Genomic DNA, 20,672 nt, shown 5'->3' with positions numbered 1-20,672 from the left:
CAAAAAAGAGAGGGAAAGGAAATTACCACAATACTAATCATTTAAATGGATTTAACGAAAAGTTAACAACAGTTAGACAAAAGGACAAAACAGATCGTAGATGGACAAAAGTAACGGTCCAAAACCGAGTAAACAAAGTTTAAGGAGGGGATCCATCGAAATGAACTAACGTCAGGGATCAAAACTAAACTCTACTCTTAATTTAAAGTAATACATATAATTCAATTTTATTTAAATGGAATCAATTAAATGCATTGAAGCATTTCCTCTCTAACTCTTTCAAAAGAGTAATATAATAGGATTCCACGTATTTACAAATACTTGACACCTTGGAAATTCAAAACCACGTCAGCATGCTGACATGGCAAATAAGAATTGCTTATGAAATATCAACATGAATGCTCTAAATACAACCTCCTAAATATTCAGGTTCAATCTAAAATACAATTTTAAACCTAAAATAACCTCCCTCATGGTTTAGTATCTATTTATATCTATCAAATGCAATGGTGGTAACAACATCTTTGACAAAAACAAAGAAGCATTCTCTGCAGGAAGTGGGCATTAGAGTAGACCTTGGCCGTTTATGTGTTTCGTTGTGCTTGCACACCGATCCTTGGAAAGAGCGGAATCCGGCCCTTGGCCGCTCGATGCCGCATGCACCCAAGATTGAATGTGTGGCATGTCTTGCAACTTCCTTAAATACATCAACTTCTGCATGCATACACATTCAGATGGTCATGACATGCATCTGGTACATCTTTACTTTAAAGCATATACTATATGCAACTGCTGCTAAAATTTGAGACACTTTGAACCTAATCTTGATGGAAAATAAGGGTAAACTGGATCAACGATGAATAAAGACATGATGCGATATCATTTGAGAACTCAACTATTTATGAATATACCTCCCGAGTCATGATGAATATTATTTCTCATGTATATAGTGCATTTTCATTATTCATAATGAATAGCTGGTTCTCACAGTTCTCAAAGTATTTTCGGTTAATCTGATATATATGAGAGAGTTGAGGTGAGGATAGTCATACACATACCTAATTTCTTGTCCCTGCTTAGAATCTTTAAATTGAGCTTGACAAGTGATTGAATCTCACTCTTTGCATCTTCGACTTCCCTGATATTTCTATCGAGTTGTGGGTCTTTGTTTATGCTCCTCTTCTCCTCGAAAGCGGCATCAATCTCCTTTTTTGCACAGCATTTATCAGTAGTCATCAATGGTGGTCTAATCAAGTGAGATGACTTATCAATGGAACCAACAACATTTGATGTAGCCCCAAGATGATGTTTTCGAGATAGATTCTGACTATTGTAATGATGATTTTTCACCTGGCCAGATGCAATAAGATTCGTACACGATGGAAGCTCATGTTCCACATGGTTTCTGCGACTCTTTGCAGTACCTTGCATAGGCTTGTTTTTATCTAGCATCTGAAACCTATGTTTTTCATCGTTCTTTTTAGTAGCATCAACCCTGTCATTCTTTTTCAAGCCCTCAAAATATCTGCTATTTGGCCTTACCATACCTTCAGCACTCGGTAAGCTTTCTTTCTTTACAGGATGTTTTGAGACCTTATCTTTAGAGCTTTTATCCCCACGCTTCCTTCCTAGAGCCTTTGCGGCAATATCCATCATCTTCCATGCTTTATCGATATTGTATGGGCCTCTACCTGGTGATACATTGCTATCAGGATGCTTTTGAGAAGTTGACTCCTGATTTGAGGAAGATGTCTGTGGTTGACTTGCTTTTATCCGATCTCCAAAACTGGAAGAAAAATTCAAGGACCCTCCTCTGAAACCTTCCCAATTTTCACGTAGTACTTTTATACGAGCATGTACATTAAGGCAACGCCGCAAGGTTCTAGCATTTGAAGTGCAGTCAACTGTTGGCTGTGTGCTTGAGCATTCTGCAAGCAATTCCCGTTGACTAGAAGAGGCAACTACTGAAGATGTATCAGGCTCATGGTATTGCATACTAGTTTCCCTAACAATATCATTGATTGATACTTGAGGACTGGTAAAGTGAACTTTATTAGAGCTTGAAGGGCAAATGTTAGCATCACAAGTAGCATCTGGTTCAACCTTCGCATGTTCATCCCTGGAAAGGGTGCAGTCCTGGCAAAACCAATCACCCTCTGGTACAGTGGCACCAAGACCAACACAGTATGAGTGAGCAGCTGAGTCACACATATCACATAGTAAAAGAAGTTCCTCATCTGTTGCAAGGCTGCAAATGCTACACTTAACTTGTGAATACAGATCGGAGGGTCCTATGGTTGCATTGCCATTGTAACTGTAAACCTGCACAAAAGGAATATCATGTCTCTTATTCTGTAATATGGAGAATGATGTAAATTATGATTTACTTTAGCTAGTCACTGAACCATAAAGTCATCAATGGTTTACTTTCATGAAGATTTAAATATTCTAGAACAAACCAACCAGTTCACGTAAGGAACATAGACAATAATATACATATAATAACGACCGATCAACTTAAACATTGATTCGAAACTTAGATCTCTCTTCTCAAGACAAATTTTTTAGTAGTTCCCAGTAAAAGAAAAAATCTGCATAACTTTTGCTGCGTGCAAGTTTCTGCACAAATTTTAAGTCTGCAAAATTTTGTGCAAAAGCTCTTTTGTGTAAACTTACTGCATATTTGTTTTTGTATGGTGTAATGCTATAAGACACCCAAGTCTTCGGTAGGGTATAATTTATAGTTGATGGTAACACTCTATAGTTGCTTTTCTGCTTGGTGACTTGGTTATTTGATCTTGTTGTTTGGTTTCCTTTGCTTTTATAATATTTGCCAGGAGTTTTCTCCTTCCCAGAAAAAAACACACTCTATAGTTAAATTTAGTACTCTAGGTTTTATTTTATAATTATGTTTGTGTATGATAATTTTTGTGTGTAGTAAGTTTCTGCAGGTGATTAAACTTTCCACATATAACTCTTCTGCTTTAAAGGTTTCTGCATATATTTTTTATGTGCAGGTTTTTCTGCATAAAGTTTCTAAAAATAATTTTCTGCATAGGTTCATATGTAGGAAACATTCTCCACATAAATTATTTGTTAATTTTTTTTCTTAACATCTGCACGTCTGCCGTAGTGTGTATATATATATATATATATATATATATATATATTTTTTTTTTTAAACTTTGTCCATTCAAAGTGTTTACTTCCAAAGGGTTAGTTGTTTTGTATTAATCATTTTAATAGATTAGTTGTAATTTCAATTAATAAGAATAAGACATGCTGAATTACTTACGTAATATTCAAAGTTATGGGTTACACTGTGGAAAAACCCAGCCGTGCTAAGCAGTTAACGCGTTCATTGCGGGAATCACGATGGGATAGCGGAGGTATAGCGGTAAAAAATTACATTAATAAAATAAATATGAACATATGTGTGTGTGTGTGTGTTTGTATGTATATAAAACTTAACATATTGTATGCCTAATATACAAAAATTCAAACCGCATACAGAACATAGTAATAGAGTTTAGAGTAAATTACATTTTTCGTCCCTATGGTTTGTTAAAATTTAGATATTGTGGTTTTCATCCTTATAGTATGTAAACAATTGTTATTTTCATCCTTATGATTTATAATTTATCGTTGTTTCAGTCCTTGTCGTTTACAATTTTTTACTATTCTGGTCCCTTGTACTTAAAAAGGTAAAAAATAGTTCAGGGACGATTAGCAATAAATTACAAAACATAGGGACAAAAATAGCAATAAATTACAAAACATAGGGACGAAAATAGCAATAAATTACAAAACATAGGGACGAAAANAAAATAGCAATAAATTACAAAACATAGGGACGAAAATAGCAATAAATTACAAAACATAGGGACGAAAACCGCAATTTCTAAATCACAGGGACGGAAATCAAAATTCTGCCTTATAAAAATAAAATTGATGAAGATGCTAAACTACATGGTAATTATTGCCTTGTAAAAATAAAATTGATAAAGATGCCTAACATTGACAACAGAACAATGCCTAAACTACTTGGTCAAACTATTCAGAGCTATACAATTATCTTTATAAACTGAAAACAATAGCTATACAGTTATGTTTATGAACTGAAAAAACAAAATAATAAATAGGAGTATGGGACAATGAGCAAAAACCAAACAGTCATGTTGCTGGTAGATAGGGATGGTGATTTGCCCCGATCCGGTGGGGAACCCGGTTCACCTAACCCGAACGGGGACGGGGATTCCCCGCTAAAACGGGTCCCGGGGCCGGGGATCCCCGGTAGGCTCAAACCGGGGCAGGGGCAGGGGCCGGGGAATGTTACTCAAACCAAGGCCGGGGATCCCCGGTAGAATCAAACTAAGGGATGTTCTTCATGGGGTTTGACCGGGGATTGATAGAGGTTTGACCGGGGATGGGATGTTAATCCACGTACCCGCCGGGGACCGGGGTCGGGTCGGGTCCGGGGGATGTTACTACAAACCAGGGCCGGGCATTACAAAATCCATCCCGTTGCCATGCCTACTGGTAGAGTATGGAGAGTGGATCTGAGTTCGATTGAGGGGTAGAATTGCAGATTGAAGTAGAGTCTGGAGACAAGTGATCCTAGTGGCCTTGCTTATATACAATATTGGTCTGAATTAGGAATTTATATAGTTCCTTTAAGTTTTAACCTAATAAAAGTCTTAAAGTTCGGGTGAAATAGAAGTAACTTGGGTCTCAAACAAAACAGCCTACTCAAAATAGCCCAAAAACAAAAAAGAAAGAGGAAAAAATAGCGCTATTACCGACCACTATTTCAGATCAAATAGTGGTCACATAGTGATGTTTAGCACCGCAATTTACGATACCGCTATTCCAAGCGGCTATCTGCAGACCACTATTTCCGAAATGATATAGCGTGCAATTAACTACCCAACAGCCGTTTTGAAGGATATGCTGATGCTAACCGGATATCAAACGCCAAGAATTCAAAATCCACAAGTGGTTATATATTTACTCATGGTGGTGTAGTTGTGTCAATGAAATCTACTAAAAGAACATTGTTGGCAAGATCAACAATGGAATATGAATTTATTGCTTTGGATAAAGCGGGTGAAAAAACATAGTGGCTTCGAAACTTTTTGGAGATACACCTATGTGCCAAAGCCGATGCCTGCTACATTGTTCGTTCATCGGGATAATCAATCAACAATATCGAGAGCATTAAGTTGTATGCACAACGGTAAGTCTTGTCATATCCAAAGACGACACAATGACAAAACCATTAGACAACTACTCACAAATGGAATTATTTCTATAGACTATGTAAAGTCAGTTGACAACCTAGCGGATCCGTTTACAAAAGGTTTGTCACGAGAGAAAGTTGTCAGATCATCAAAAAGAATGGGTTTAAGACGATACTTGATGGCAACCGTACCTAATTGATTAGGGATCCCAAGAAATAGATTCAAAGGGACAACCTAATCTTGTTAAATCAACAAGAACACTGAGATTAAGAGAGCGTTTACTAAACACTTATCTTGGTAAGCGCTTACCGGTTCATATGCCTTACCGGGTGAACATAATAAGAACCAAGAATCTTACCCGGTAAGAGGGAAGACAAGGATCGTGAGTCTTATCCGGTAAGTGAGGGTGATGACTCTTATCCGATAAGCGCTTACCGGGTTATAAAGGCTTACCATCAATCCATTTTGATGGCCAAAAATGTTACCCATTAAGGTAAATGATAGTGGTGACTCTTGCCGGTAAGCGCTTACCTAATAAGTATTTGGTAAACGGCCCCTAAACCTCCAACGCATTCTTAGGATGATAAACAATCAAACCTGCATGACGAGGATAACCTAAGCTTTTAACGACTGCCATAGCTTTGAAATATAGGTGGGGTATACATAACAAGGTACTCCTTATCAGAAATTGCCTAGTGAGTGTGAAATGAGACTCTTTCTAAGTCCACCTATGAAATAACTAGGGTCTTTGAAGGCCGAGATGAATACAATATGTAAGGAGATGTTTTGCGTGATAGTTGTTGTCTTGTTGTCTATATTTACATTAAAGTCTGGGTAGTTCAAGACATCATGTTCACTACCTAGCCGTGTAAAGCCAATGGATTATTCACTAAGGTCGGTTCAAGGCTGAAAAATAGCTACCATTCCCAAATGCAAAACTTCTCCATTGTGCTCTCTTATATGGTTGTCTTTTATAGTCCTTTGAAATTTCCAATTATATGGGGATTTGTCGGATATTTTAAATTCTATGCTGTTAATATCGCGATATATCGTCGATATATCGCGATATATCGTCGATATATCGGCGATATATCGGATATCGCTCGAAAAAAAATATCGGAACTCAAATATCGGTCAAAATATCGGGAACGATATTATCGGCGATATTTTCCGATATTTAGCGATTATTAGCGATATTTTGAGGTAAAAATCGGTCCGATATACCGATTTTATAAGGTTTAAAAATTTGGGCTGATAACTTATTTTGTTATTTCATGGGCCTAATTTTTTGGGCTGATAACTTAAATTTGTTATTCCATGGGCCTAATTTTTTGGGCTGATAATTAAATTAGGTCTGAATCTTAAAATAGTTCCACAACGTCTTCTTCTTTCTTTAGACTTCGACTTCTTCACGTTCAACTTCAGAGTCTCGACTTCTTCTTCACACTTCGACTTCAACTTCAGTCTTCAGACCTCGACTTCTTCTTCAGACTTCGACTTCAAGTCTTCAACTTCGACTTCTCGGTCTCTCTTCTCGATCTCTTCAGACTTTGAAACTATATTTCTAAACTCTAATTAATGCATATTATATATATAATTCTAAGAAATATTATGTTAACCGCTATTTCCGATATATCACCGATATATCACCGATATACCGAATATCGGTCCTGACCGATATTTCGTATTCTGACCGATATAACAACATAGTTTAAATTAAATGGAAATATTTTCCTGCAGTTTTTGGTCGGCAGTTCTTCGGTTGACAATTTTCTTTGTAACTGTCAAAATATCTTATCATAGATGCCTATTTATACTAGAGTTTTCTTCTTCTTTTTGGTGCATATTTTTCCCTCTTGTTTTCTATACATCTGATCTGCCTATTTCCTGGATTTCCTTCCTGCAAAAAAGTGTCCTGATGGCTAACAATAAAGGAGAGTTGCACATCAATGGGTTCAAAAGATTTCACATTATCAGTGTCGAGATCGACGGATGTACGATACATTGTATCTTGGGAGACATATTGTTGTCTAATTCAGGCAAATACGAGATGATTTTGTCTTGAATCTCGACTCAACCTTTAATTTACTTGCTCATCATTATACATGTGTGCCTTGATCCTTCTGTTTTACATGTGTTTTGTTTTGATTTAGTCTTCTCACATATAAATCTTCATAAACGAAAAACTATAACAAAAGGTTCCTAGATCTACCACTAGATAGATGTATAATATTATATATAACCTCATTATCCTTGAAAATTTTCCATTTTCTTTTACGGGAAATTTGGGAGTAACAGTGGTAATGAATTGCAAAAAGACAAACCAAAAGGGAGGGGGAACCAAACAATCGACCTGGCAACCTCCAATGACCCTACAGGCAGGGGTGACAACTGACAACTGAGCTAAGGCTCAATGGCAATAACCTTGGCCAGTTTTACTGATCCAACCTACTGTCGTTCTGCTTCATTAACAGCATAAGTCAAAACACTGAGACATCTGCACTCCAATTTGACTGCCATAATCTGATAAATTTTTGTTGCCTACAGCAAAAAGGGTAAATTTTCATAGCACATTAGCCGAATTCACTAGCTACAAAGGCAAAAGACGAGGTCTTATCCTGGGCCAAGGATATAGTAGACTAGGACTTCCAAGACAAAAATATACATGTAAATTCTGTTAAATTTAAGATAACATTACCAAAACGTGGCCATTCTAATTCCCATGACTCAAGCTAAAGCCTAAAAGGCTTTTCACAATTTCCCATATTAAATAACGAAGCACGTCTTAAAACAAACTAGTCGAGGTGCCTGCAAGCTGCCCCGGACACCCATGCTTAACAAAAAAGAAACTCAAGCTTAATTTCCACTATAATCAATAACTATCCAAGTACGCAGCTATTTAAAACAATTTAGCAAACTCTCAGTCACCATGTATAGTGTTCCATTCAAGGGCCTTACCTGCTAGCATTTTACTCTTCAAAGTAAACAATTTACCAAGATGAACCCTGCTACCAAATGCACTAGTAATTTGAATTAACTTGCAACTATAACCAGAAATCAGTTTATTGCAGTGTTTGTTACAAATTTAGAGTAAACTAGTAAAGTGAAATAGTGAATACATATTGCATAAAACATTAAAATGTTACCACTTGATTGTTTTGCTATTTTCCAGAACCGAGTGAGTATCAATTTATGTATATCATCCATATTTCCCAGATTTCAATCTTTAATCCTTTTGTACCAATTTACAGGTCAGATTCGTAGAAAACAGTTTAGAAAGAAGTAAATTAACAAATTACTGAATTAGGATGATTCAAAAATAGTAACCTGATCGCGAACAGGAACGTTGACTATTCTCTCGGAGAAGAAGAGTCCATCTTTAGGAGGGCGACGAATAGTAGAGAACCTACGCTTACAAACCGGGCAACGAGACTCCACTTTAGCCCATTCCATGATGCATACAAAGCAAAAATAATGTTCGCAACTGTCGATTAAACCTCTAAGAGACATTCCCTCCTCTAACAAACATACGCCGCAAGTACCCAACTGTTGCTCCGGCAACGAATCATCATCATCATCTTCTTCTTTTTCAATTTTGGATTTGCCTTTTAAGGACGGTGATGGCGAACCTGAGCTTAGGGTTTTGAGACGCTTGGTCGGAGGACTATCCGGCGTGTATTCCATGGTCTCCGATTTCACATCCGCTGGGCAACAAATGGTCTCTAATTTGATATCCGGCAGGTATTCGATGCTCCTCGTTTTCACGTCCAGCGGAATTTCGACAGGCTCGGGTTTGATAGGCGGCATCGTCGTCGGTGGCGTCACAGTTTCTTACTCAGGTCGGAACAAGTTGATAGGATCCCCGCTAAGCATCCATGGCTGAATGGTTAAAGCACCCAACTCACAGCGTATCGCGATGAAAGGTTGATCTGCGCAGAGCAAAGGGCATCGGTCGGACCACCATCAGGATCTACCGGCAATCGTTGTTTGAGAACGCGATAGAAAAGAAAAAGAGTTAATTACATTTTCGTCCCCAATGTTTTCCAATGTTATCATATTATTTCCTTAAGCTTCATTTATTGTAAATTTATCCCTAATGTTTGCATTTTGAGGGAGTTTAACGGTCCAAAAATAAACGTCGTTTCATATAAGGACGAAACCAAAAACAAAATGCAAAGTCCAAGGACAAATATGATAAAACGAAAAATTTTAGGGACGAAAAATGTAACTAACTTATCTATACTACTTTATAAACTAAATTTATCAAAAGTCTTAAAAACAAATTTTAATATACAAAGTACTATATATTTATGCACAAAGTCTTAAAACAACTCATAATGCATTAAGTACTACTACTTCATGTTTAGTCTTAAAATCTATTAATCTAACAATTAAAATAACATATTGTACAAGTTACCAATGCACATTATTACAATTTCTTTTCATATGTCCAAGATACTTTTGACACATTTTACTCATACATTCACCCTCTCATACCTGTATTCAATTGCGGAGGAAAATATCTTCTTTCCATCCCCCAAGGTAAGATTCAAAATTAAATTCACTATGAGTTATTAAAAGTTCTCGTATTCATATTTCATTCAATTGCTATAGAACTTTCAGTCTCCCTCTCGATCTCTTGATTATTTGTTCTTGGTATAAATCAAACATATTTGTAGAGTCGTTTAAATATGTTGGATTTTAAATATATTGGATTTTAAACTGTCATACAATTTTTTTTATCGATAGACTGTAATTGAAATCATAACTCTTATTTATTCAAATTGTATTAACATGTAAAGACCAAATGTAACTTATATCATCGTTAAATGTTCTCTAATAAAACCAGTAAAACTTTAAAATCGTTGTTATTCACAGCTTCCGTTGCATTACGCGAATATACAACTAGCTGAAAAATGAAAGAGGACCTACTGCACGTGATATGGCCGCATGTGCAAATCACGTGGTAACTTCTTCTTATTCGAATCGAGACACAACCCATAATTTGATGGGTTCAAGAAACCATTTAATCGGGTTCAAGTTCAACCATAAGCGGGTGATAAAACTTATCCCGCCAAACGATCCCCAAATTCCCAAACATTCCCGCCAAAATCTGATCCTATTCGAACCCTAATCCAGCAACAACGTCAGTAACTGGATCAATAGGGTCTCAAGACGCTGCTAACGCATCCTAAGAAGATCTCCAGAAATCAGACATGAAGATCAGATCGATGAAGCTGCGCGAGGCTCACAAGAACGATGGTGTAAGCTCCTATTGTACGATCCTGTGGGACCTCACTGCCGAGCACATTGTTACTGCTTCTTCTTCTGACGCCTCCATTTCCATTCACGATGCTCTTTTACCTTCAAATACTCCGAAATTTCTTCGCAATCATAGAGATGGAGTCACCACTTTGGCTCTCAGTCCTAATTCCACATGCCTGGCTTCTGGATCCAGTGACCGCTCCGTCAAACTCTATAAGTTCCCTGGTAATATTTTTTATATCCTGTTTTTCGTTCTTCATATGCTTGTAGGTTGTCAAGTAGCTGGTTGACTGATCTTTCATATTATGAGCCTTTCAGTTTGATATAAGGTGTTATTCACGGTCACTACTGGAACGTGGGTATTCATCATCGTTGATACGAAAATCTTTATTTTTGCATTTCTGATGAAGCCATTTAGAAAATATTTTTTTATTTGACTACGTACATATTCCGGGACTCTCTGGCGAATAAAGGGGACCAATGTTGAGATATTTTTGGTCGAATGCTTCAAAAAGAATTGATAATTGATGAGAAAACAAGTTAACACTCATTGGATTTTTTGGTAGCATTAGATGATGTTTTAAGTAATCCATTAGAGCAGTAGATTACCACATTAAAATTGTTTCCCGTAGCATTTTAAACCTTGTATACTTGAGGGAAAACATGAATTATACAACTAAAGCTGTTATCACTCCTATTCTTGGTGTCATTTGTTGTTTTTATTTTACCCACTTTATTTTGACTTAATTGTGGGGTTACAATCATGAAATCTTTTGATATTATTGATTTGTCTCAACTTCTCTTGATTATCAAGAGCATCTGTCTTTTACTGTACAAATTGAATGTGTTAATGCAATTTTAGAGTTCTTATCTTTCAACTTCCTTTGATGATTTTTCAACAAAGGAAGGAGTTTGTAAATTAAGTTCTAACTTCAAAAGTCGTTGGAACTGGTTCAATGATGTCCTTGCATGTGAGAGTGAGATCACAGGGCTGATTGACTTGATCTACAATTGACTTATTCTCATGCATCTTAAGTTCAAAATTTTATCGCAAACACTAATATGCCCGACATCCTTGTTGACATGTCTATTTTGAATTACAATCCACATGGCCTTGTGCAAATCCGAGGCATGTTGAAGATAATACTCGTCAGGAATTGAGGATTGTGTAGCACCACACATAGCTATAGTCAAGTCGTTTATTTGATTCTCCATGAGGCCTAACTGCAGTGCAACAGAAGCTAATCATCTTTGGGCTACAGAGTATATCCGGTCTATTTGTTTCCACTAAAAAAGCACATGTAACTGATGATGCCAAGAGGGTAGAAAATACTATTGCTCCATTGTTTGTACTCATTTAACTTTTCATGCTTGATGCTTCTTTGTTCCTTGTATCTGTCCAACCTTTACAATTTTTGCTAGATCTATTGATGCTTCTTGATGCCAAGGATATCATTTTTTTCAATTATTAGGATATCCATAATAATGAATATTTAATTAAACAAGTTCATATTCACCTATAAATGTGTAAATCATTTAATGGAATCCTTTTCCTTTATGTGATGCCACATTGCTCGACTTTGTATTTTTTTTATCCCTCTCCTTGCAGTCGTTTAACTTTCTTATCTTCCATGTTCTCAAAATCATAAATAGAAGTATATTTAATACATTTCATCTTAGCTGTATGGAGTATCCACTTCTGCGGGGTACCTTGAGGAGCTCTTTTCTCTTGAGTTTTCTTTCACATGCATATATCCTTAGAAAAGGAAGGAAACGAAGACGGGAGTAGTAGTGACGGCTTAGATTGTTGTATCCATCCTTCCTTGTTGTTAGGTTTTACATATGATGCTAGCCATTTTATGAAGTTCTTAGTCACTACTTAAAAGTAACATTAGAAGGTGCTGCCTGTTTTTAAAAGCCATTCTGAACAGATACCTCTATTTAGTAGCACTCTTTTATGCTCTATGTGTAGCACTATGGAGGCTTTTTTATATTCACAATATGAAAACAAAGTTTTCAAATTTAGTCGGAGTTCTTTTTTTTTCTCACAGTTTTGTGGTTTTTATTGATTTTGTTCTTGGTAGAGTAGAAGTCTATTTAAGTGCAATTTACAGATTTCTATAAAGTTTGGCATCATATGTTGTAGATAGATATTGATTTTCTTTGTATTATAGTGTAGAATATATTATCTTTTAGATAGCTTCCATCTTGGTTTAAAAATGCGCGCATAATGCGCTCTGATGCGTGATGCGCTCTAATGTGCTGGAGGAAACGCATCAGATGGGTTGATGCGTTGCGATTCCATGATGCGCTTGCATCACCTACGCATCACACGATGTGTGCATCACCTATTTATGTATTAAATATACTTCTATAGAGACTTTAGTATAAATGTATATTGCACTTTAGAACTCATCTTGAATCCTTCACTTTACAGAGAATATATAGACCAGCAAATTTTCATCTTTCACTTTCCAGTAAAAAATAATATTGCACTATCCTTTTGTTCTTCACTATGACTCTATCTGTACATAAGAATAGCAGGATTATGTTATCCTTGAGTTTCCCGACACGGTAGCATGCTCTTGATTTTATACCATACTTATATATTGGAGCTACTGTCTTGATATTTTAAATTTCATCTTTTGCATCCATTTTTACATATCATTATAATTTATGAGTTACTTCTTACATGATTATATGTCATCCCTGATATCATGGGTCAAAAGGAAAATTTTATGTTTGATCGAGTCATCTTAATCATTTTTTTCCCTGTGATGCTTTAGCTAATCCTGGAAACATATCTAATGTTGAAGCATTTTGATCTTTTTACCAGGAGGAGAATTTGAGACAAATATTACCAGATTTACACTGCCAATTCGTGCACTGTCTTTCAATAGATCGGGTACCATGCTAGCAGCTGGTGGTGATGATGATGGTATTAAACTTATTAACACAATAGATGGTTCAATTGCAAGAGTTTTAAAAGGACATAAAGGGTCTATCACAGGCATAGCTTTTGATCCAAAAAGTGAGTACTTGGCTTCTGTCGATTCAGTTGGAACTGTTATGATTTGGGAGCTCCAATCTGGTGCAACAATTCACACCCTCAGAAATGTCGCTCCTAATACCTCCTCTGACTTTTCAACTTTAAGCGCACTTGGTTGGAGTCCAGATGGAGAGATGGTAGCTGTTTCTGGTTTGAAAAATGATGTGGTTATGTATGATAGAGATACAGCTGAAAAACTCTTTACATTGAGAGGTGATCACACAACACCAGTGTGCTTCTTGGCTTGGTCACTTAATGGAAAATATATTGCTACCTCTGGCTTAGATAGGCAAGTTTTGATCTGGGATGTTGATAAGAAACAGGACATTGAAAGACAGAAATTTGATGAAGCAATATGTTGCATGGCATGGAAGCCACATGGAAATGCCTTGGCTGTTATTGATGTTATGGGGAAATATGGTGTTTGGGACTTGGTTGTCCCATCATCTATGAAATCCCCTACAGAAGGAGTTCCTACTTTGAGTTCAAAAAGAAGTGATGGTCTACTCTTTTTTGATGAAGAGGAACAAGAGCCTAGTACATCAGGCAGTATAAGTGATCATGGTGAAGACAGTCTTGTCAGTACTGAACCACTTACCAGAAAGAGATTACGCAAACATTTTAAGTATGATGAAGATTCAGATGAGGATATGAATGACGGAACGAGTTTGCTTCCAAAGGTTGAATCCCGTAAAAAGCCTTCCATTGCTGGCAGGGACGGTCTCAAAAATGGTAAGGTGACACCAACAGGTCCACTGATTTTAACAGGATCAATAATGCAGGAAGCTTTTCAGCCAGGTGCTACTCCTATGCAGTCTGGTAAAAGGAGATTTTTGTGTTATAATATGCTTGGAAGTATAACCTCAATGGAGCATGATGGATACTCCCATATAGAGGTATTCTTCTCTTTCTAAATCTGTAGTTATGGTTATCATCTTTTCTTTATGAAAGTGTATTTGTCTTACTTGGAAAGAAATGCCAATGGTGATCAGAACTGTGAGTCAAGTGGCTTTTACCCTCATCAATGATGTAGTAGAAAGTTCCATAAAATCTTTCTTTTGCCCTCTATATGTAAGTAAAATGTAAACAATTGTGTATGAGTCAGCACATATGCCGTCATGGCTGAATAAAACTGATTTCAAACATTATTGTGCTCCAAAACAACCAATTCAACATGATAAGTAACAGAAGGAACATCAATGATGCTCAGAACCATATCAAAAGTTACGTGTTCACATACTATGCGTTGGGTGCAGATTGATTTTCATGACACTGGCAGGGGGCCTCGAGTTCCTGCAATGACTGATTATTTTGGTTTCACTATGGCTTCCTTGAATGAAAATGGAAGTGTTTTTGCAAATCCCTGCAAAGGTGAGAAAAACATGAGCACCCTCATGTACCGTCCATTCAAAAGCTGGGCAAACAATAGCGAGGTTAGTTCATCCATGATTAAATCACTTGTATATCTTTCTGAACTGTGACATTATAATAAACAAGTTTTAAAATATTTACATCTGTTACCTGATATACATTTTAGTGGTCTATGCGACTTGAAGAAGAAGAAGTAAGAGCTGTAGCGCTTGGCACTTCTTGGGTTGCTGCTGTTACAAGTTTAAATTTCCTTCGCATTTTCACAGAGGGCGGTTTGCAGGTTTTGTCACTTGCATATATTCTTCCATGCTTTTGAGATAAACTTGTCAATATCAATCATTGAATCCTAAACTTTATTATACCATCAGTTTGTTTGTGTTGTGGAAATCTTGTGGTGGGTATATTGCTCGTGACTGCATATGTTGTACTTTGGACTGTGGAACCATGCAGTTTCATGGTGCTTGATACAGTACAAACATCAGCTTGCGATTTGCTTCAAGTGGAAAGGTAAAATTGACAATTACTTCTTTTCTGCAGAGGCATGTGGTTTCACTTGATGGACCTGTAGTGACTGCATGTGGCTTTGGGGATGAACTTGCAGTTGTCATGCATTCTGCTCCCTCCCTCCCTTCAAATGAGCAGGCATGAGTTTGTTTATTGGTTTCATTGCAATTGTTTTTTGTTTGTTTTAATTCCAAGTTCTGATAGTTGTTCTTGTTTAACTCCTCAATGCCATGAAAAAAGAATTGCACCAAGTGCGGCTTTTTTCTTTTATGCATGCATGTGTGTGTACTTCTTGGAGATGGATAGAAGTGTTGTTATTCAGTATTTAATGATAACCTTTATCTGCATAACAAAGCTTTCTGGATCTAAATCTACTTGGTGCATACAGTTTTCTACTGTAGTTATCGTTGTTCAGAAAAACGGATCTACAGTTAATGGCTTAGCAGGTATTCTCACAAAGCATATTTGTTTTGGGAAATGTACAGATGCTAGAGTTCAGAGTATTCAACGTTTCAAACGGAACCCAGCCTATTAGAGGACGGTTGCCATTGACTCCTGGTTCGTGCTTAACATGGTTTGGTTTTAGTGAAGAAGGTCAACTGAGTTCCTTTGATTCCATGGTATGCCTCAATCCAGTTCGTGACTTCATGCCACTAAGATATTATTTATGTGAATTATAGGAAAATCTTGATCTTATATGGACAGGGTGTTCTCCGAGTTTTCACTAGTCAGTATCGAGGAAGTTGGCTTCCACTCTTCACGTAAGCAATCCTTCCATCTACTTAGAAATGTTTCATCTCCATTGGTTTATGCTATTACAGATGGTCCTCTATATTGTTGCATGCAGTGCTAGTAAATTAAAGAAGAAAGAGGAAAACTACTGGATGGTTGGATTGAACTCAAGCAAGTTGTTTTGCATTCTATGCAAATCCCCTGATAAATTTCCACAGGTAGTATTAACAAGAAACTTACATTTTCATGTGTATTTTAATTGTTGTTTGAAACTAAGATTGCATTCTTCGTTGTTCAGGCCGTCCCTAAACCAGTTCTTACCCTGTTAGATCATTCAATCCCTCTTGCATCATCCGACTTGGGGGCAGAAACTCTTGAGAATGAATTCATTGTTAGCAACATGCATCTCTCCCAGGTAAAATTATCATCTTTGTGGCCATCGTATCAGAAATGCTTCAAGTTATACAAAGTGTTTGTTTCTCTTGTTCTAGTCGATCAAAGATATGAAAAAACGACTTGTTTTTGGGTGTTTTTGTTGGATGTAATGTAAATAACATGATGATGGTTCAATTAATTTACCATATCTGAGACTTGTTACAGATCCAAAGAAGGATTGAAGACACAGAGGGAGTGGGTCAGGATACCACCTCACTCGAAGATGAGGCCTTCAATACTGAAGCAGCTTTGGATAGATGCATCTTGAGGCTCATTGCTTCCTGCTGTAATGGTAAGCTGTTGTATTTCTCTTTCCAGAAAATAATAGTAACATAAAAAGTTGCTACTTTTTTTTCTAACACATTTATCAAGACTTTTACTCAAAGTAAACAAGAAGAGAGAAAAAGAAGAATGTCTTCGTTTCATTAAAGCTACGGAATCAAAAAAGAAAGTCGAGTTTAACATTGATAGTAATTTTGTATATGATGTTGATATTAGGGGATAAACTTGTGAGGGCTACTGAACTTGTTAAGCTTCTTTCACTGGAGAAATCCGTGAGAGGTGCGATAAAGCTCGTGACTGCACTGAAACTACCAAATTTGGCAGAAAGATTCAACACGATATTGGAGGTAACCTCAATCAGGCCATCATTTAACATTATCTTGAGCTAGAAAAGTTTTATGTTAACCGTGGTGGTTACTTTCCCAGGAAAGGTTGCTTAAAGAAGCCACAGATACTATATCAGTTAAAGAAACAACAGAACCAGAAAGCAGCAAGGCTTCAGAACCTGTGAATGCACCACAATCTGGATCATCTTCATTTGTGAAGAAAAGGACAATAGAAGCTGTGAATGAAGTGGTACAACCTGGGCAATTATCAGCACCTTCATTTGTGAAGAAAAAGGCGGTTGAACCTGTGAATGAGGTACAATCTGGGCAACTATCATCACCTTCATTTGTGAAGAAAAAGACAACAGAAGAGGCAGCAAAGGTTACAAAACCAGAAAATAGTAAAGGTTTAGGTGTTAAGAAGAATATAGGTGAGGTGGAGTTTCATCGGTCAAGTAATCCGTTTGCGAAATCCTCAGCCAATCACGAAAGAACATCGTTGTTAGATTCCCTTAAGAAATTGAAGAAGAACGATGGGTAATAAATAGGAAGAATTACATGACAGTTTGTATATAGAGCTTGAGTTGGACAAATCGTCATCGCTTCCCTCTCGTGATCTCATCATTTGAAGTTTGTTTACGACAACCGAGTTACCGGTTTTGAATTTGAATTCTATAATCCGCTATCGAACATGAATTAATCATAGCTTCAATTTTCATGCATTTTCTATTGATATCAAAAACTGGGTCAAACCTGATAATATTCTATTTCAATTCGTTACAGATTCCAATTTTTTTGACATATTCCAATTTTTTTGACAGATTCTATGCCTTCATAAATCGTTCTGCGAACCAAAAGCTATTTGGGAAAACTTAATTAATAAAAATAATTCAAAAATATAAAAATGTTGACGGTAAGCATTAAAAGTCAAATTGAGAGAGATCTCAACCGTCCGCCAAATTTGTTAGCAAAAGCAACGAATTTGGGCGAACACCCCAAATCCGTTCTATTTACAGACTTTTCTTCGTTAGGCCGAACGCCCCACAAAGCTTCATCCATAACACCAATGGCGGAGGTTCATTGTTTTGATCATGATGATGAAGACGATTTTCTAGTATCCTTTTCTTCCCGCAACAATCTCCACGCTTACCCGTCTCGAATTTCGCCTTTCGATCGACAGAACCAGGTAAATTTCGAAATCGATATGTTCCGTCAGTCGCAATCACAATCACAATCGCAATCGCAATCGCATTGTGTGTCGCCTGTTATTCAAGAGAGCCCTTTGGTTCCTTTCCATCGAAGTTTTGGAGTTCAAGAAGGGAATCATGATATCGATTTTGATGTGGAATTTGGGTCACGCTTAGGGTTTTTTGAAGGAAATCATCATAACCGTAATGCTAATGCTAATGATTCTGGGTTTACGGTTGCTGGTTCTGGGGATGACTTGTTTGTATCCAGGAGGACAAGTGGTCTCCATGGTGCTCGATCTGAATCCGGCGTTTCATCTTATGAATCAGGTTCTCCGGATTTTTTCTTGGGTGGGGTGAGGGCGACTGATTTGGTGTCGGATGTGGATGATATCATACCAGTAAACGGAAATACAAATGAAGATCTTCAGTGGGACGAAGTGCTTGATGTAAATGAAGATTATGAAGTTTTGGGTGTGTGTCTCCGAGCAGATGTTGGTGATGGTGATGATGATGATGATGATCATGGTGATGATGATGATGTTTTATCAGGAATCCCTCCTGGTGGTGAACAATTCCAAGAAATTCAAGAAGCTTTCGAATGGCAAGTCTTATCAAATGTTCACAATTTCGAACCAACCCCAGATTTAGCTGATGATGATTACAATTACACAGAATATGAGATGTTCTTTGGGCAGTTTGGAGACACTGGTGTTTCATCTTTGGGTCGTCCGCCTGCTTCCAAATCGGTGGTTGCGAATCTTTCGACTGTGGCTGTGACTCAAGAAGATGTCGAAAACAACACCACCCTTTGTGCCGTGTGTAAAGATGAAGTGGGTGTCGGAGAAATGGCAACGCTGCTTCCTTGCAGCCATCGTTACCATGGAGATTGCATAGGGGCTTGGTTGGGCATTCGGAACACCTGCCCTGTTTGTCGCCATGAATTGCCAACAGATGATGTTGATTATGAACTCAGGAAGACAGCAAGGGTTCTTTGAAAAGGTATGAATGTTGAAGTTTTGGTATTGGGCAGTTTTGAGTTGATGATCTTGTTTTTGAATGTGGGTTTGTAGGAATCATATATGCGTGCTAGGTTTCTTGAACACAAAACCTTCAGTTCTATTGTGTTTTGAGTAAAGATGTCCGAGGCAATGGCATGTTTTTCTTTCAGTATATAATGTTTTTATATGGCAAATAAAACAAATAAACTCACACACTCTCCTCACCTTTGGTAAGGTTTGAACCTTTGACCTCGTAGAAGGCCAAGAACTCACATACCGCTAGGCCAAAGGCCCTTTGGTGTTGGCAATGGCATGTTAGTTGTTGAAAGTTATCATCTTTGAGAAGGAATTCCTGCAAATTGGTCTACATTCCTATAAACTTCTGTCTTCAGATATGTGATCCTTATCATGAATGCAAGAAAGCAGAAAGGGATGTGTTTATATTTTAAAATTTTAAAGTGTATATATATTGACTTAATCGTTTTTGTTCTTTGTGAGATCCATGAGAACTTTTACCGTTAAGATTTTATTTGACATGATTCTTGTCTATCCATGTATAGTATCTGATGCATTGATTAACATATATTTGTTTCACAATGTGTGTTTTCATATGTTATTTAATTCAAAATGTAAAACTTTTTTTATATGTATTTTTTGTTTTACAAACACGTCAAAAAGATTCACATTGTGAAACAAATATATGTCAATCACTACATTAAATTCTAGCCATAGATGAAAAAAAAAAATAGCATATGATGCATAGGTTCTCAAAGATATTACGGTTTAGAGAATTTCAAAAGAAAGTCCCTGTGTGTGTTTGTGTATAGGAAAGTTCAGTTGCAAACATATCTTACTGGGTGACAAATGAGAGAGGGACATGTGTACCTATTCATCATGAATATGATCAATAATAGACGTGAATGTTTTACATTATTTATGATGAATATCCCATGAATATCTTGGACAAGTGTCATACTCTTGTTACTCCTTCGTTTGCAACATAAATCAGGTTGACAATTGAAACTGCACCTAGCTATATTCTAAATTCACAAAGGATTATAGTATAATAGTATGTAGATAAGTTGCTCTTTGAATTCAATCGTATAAAAAAAAAAGCTTGTTCGACAACCTTGGAAGGTTGTATTGGCAAATATCAACATATAAAATAATAAAACGGTGCCCAATGGTACGGAATATAAGAAGTGTTCTTCACCAACTTGGCTAATCTATTTTTTGAGATGTAACTCGTGACACGATGCACCATATGAGATTTTCTTTTG

The 20,672-nt window shown here is 36.9% G+C and overlaps 3 protein-coding genes across 3 annotated transcripts; 2 read left to right on the top strand and 1 right to left on the bottom strand.

Moving 5' to 3' along the window:
- Positions 1–336: 336 nt before the first annotated feature.
- LOC112510485 (PHD and RING finger domain-containing protein 1-like) lies at positions 337–9,191 on the bottom strand. The gene is made up of 3 exons (XM_025115908.1): positions 8,568–9,191; positions 1,059–2,322; positions 337–714 (listed from the first exon to the last, which is right to left on the bottom strand). The coding sequence occupies exons 1-3, from the start codon at positions 9,045–9,047 to the stop codon at positions 485–487; spliced, it is 1,974 nt and encodes a 657-aa protein (XP_024971676.1). The 5' UTR covers positions 9,048–9,191; the 3' UTR covers positions 337–484.
- Positions 9,192–10,456: 1,265 nt separating this feature from the next.
- On the top strand, positions 10,457–17,833 carry LOC112510484 (WD repeat and HMG-box DNA-binding protein 1). Its single transcript, XM_025115907.1, has 12 exons — positions 10,457–10,730; positions 13,342–14,450; positions 14,811–14,987; positions 15,092–15,205; positions 15,463–15,567; positions 15,915–16,049; positions 16,135–16,190; positions 16,277–16,379; positions 16,460–16,576; positions 16,762–16,888; positions 17,095–17,225; positions 17,305–17,833. Exons 1-12 carry the CDS (start codon positions 10,457–10,459, stop codon positions 17,743–17,745), a joined length of 2,889 nt encoding a protein of 962 aa, XP_024971675.1. The 3' UTR covers positions 17,746–17,833.
- Positions 17,834–18,236: 403 nt separating this feature from the next.
- LOC112509410 lies at positions 18,237–19,564 on the top strand. Its single transcript, XM_025114353.1, has one exon. It carries the CDS (start codon positions 18,271–18,273, stop codon positions 19,387–19,389), a length of 1,119 nt encoding a protein of 372 aa, XP_024970121.1. The 5' UTR covers positions 18,237–18,270; the 3' UTR covers positions 19,390–19,564.
- The last annotated feature ends 1,108 nt before the right edge of the window (positions 19,565–20,672 follow it).

The sequence above is a fragment of the Cynara cardunculus genome (genome assembly GCF_001531365.2).
Source record: "Cynara cardunculus var. scolymus isolate 2C chromosome LG 3, CcrdV1, whole genome shotgun sequence".
Classification (NCBI taxonomy): domain Eukaryota; kingdom Viridiplantae; phylum Streptophyta; class Magnoliopsida; order Asterales; family Asteraceae; genus Cynara; species Cynara cardunculus.
This window is presented reverse-complemented; position numbering and strand designations above follow the sequence as displayed.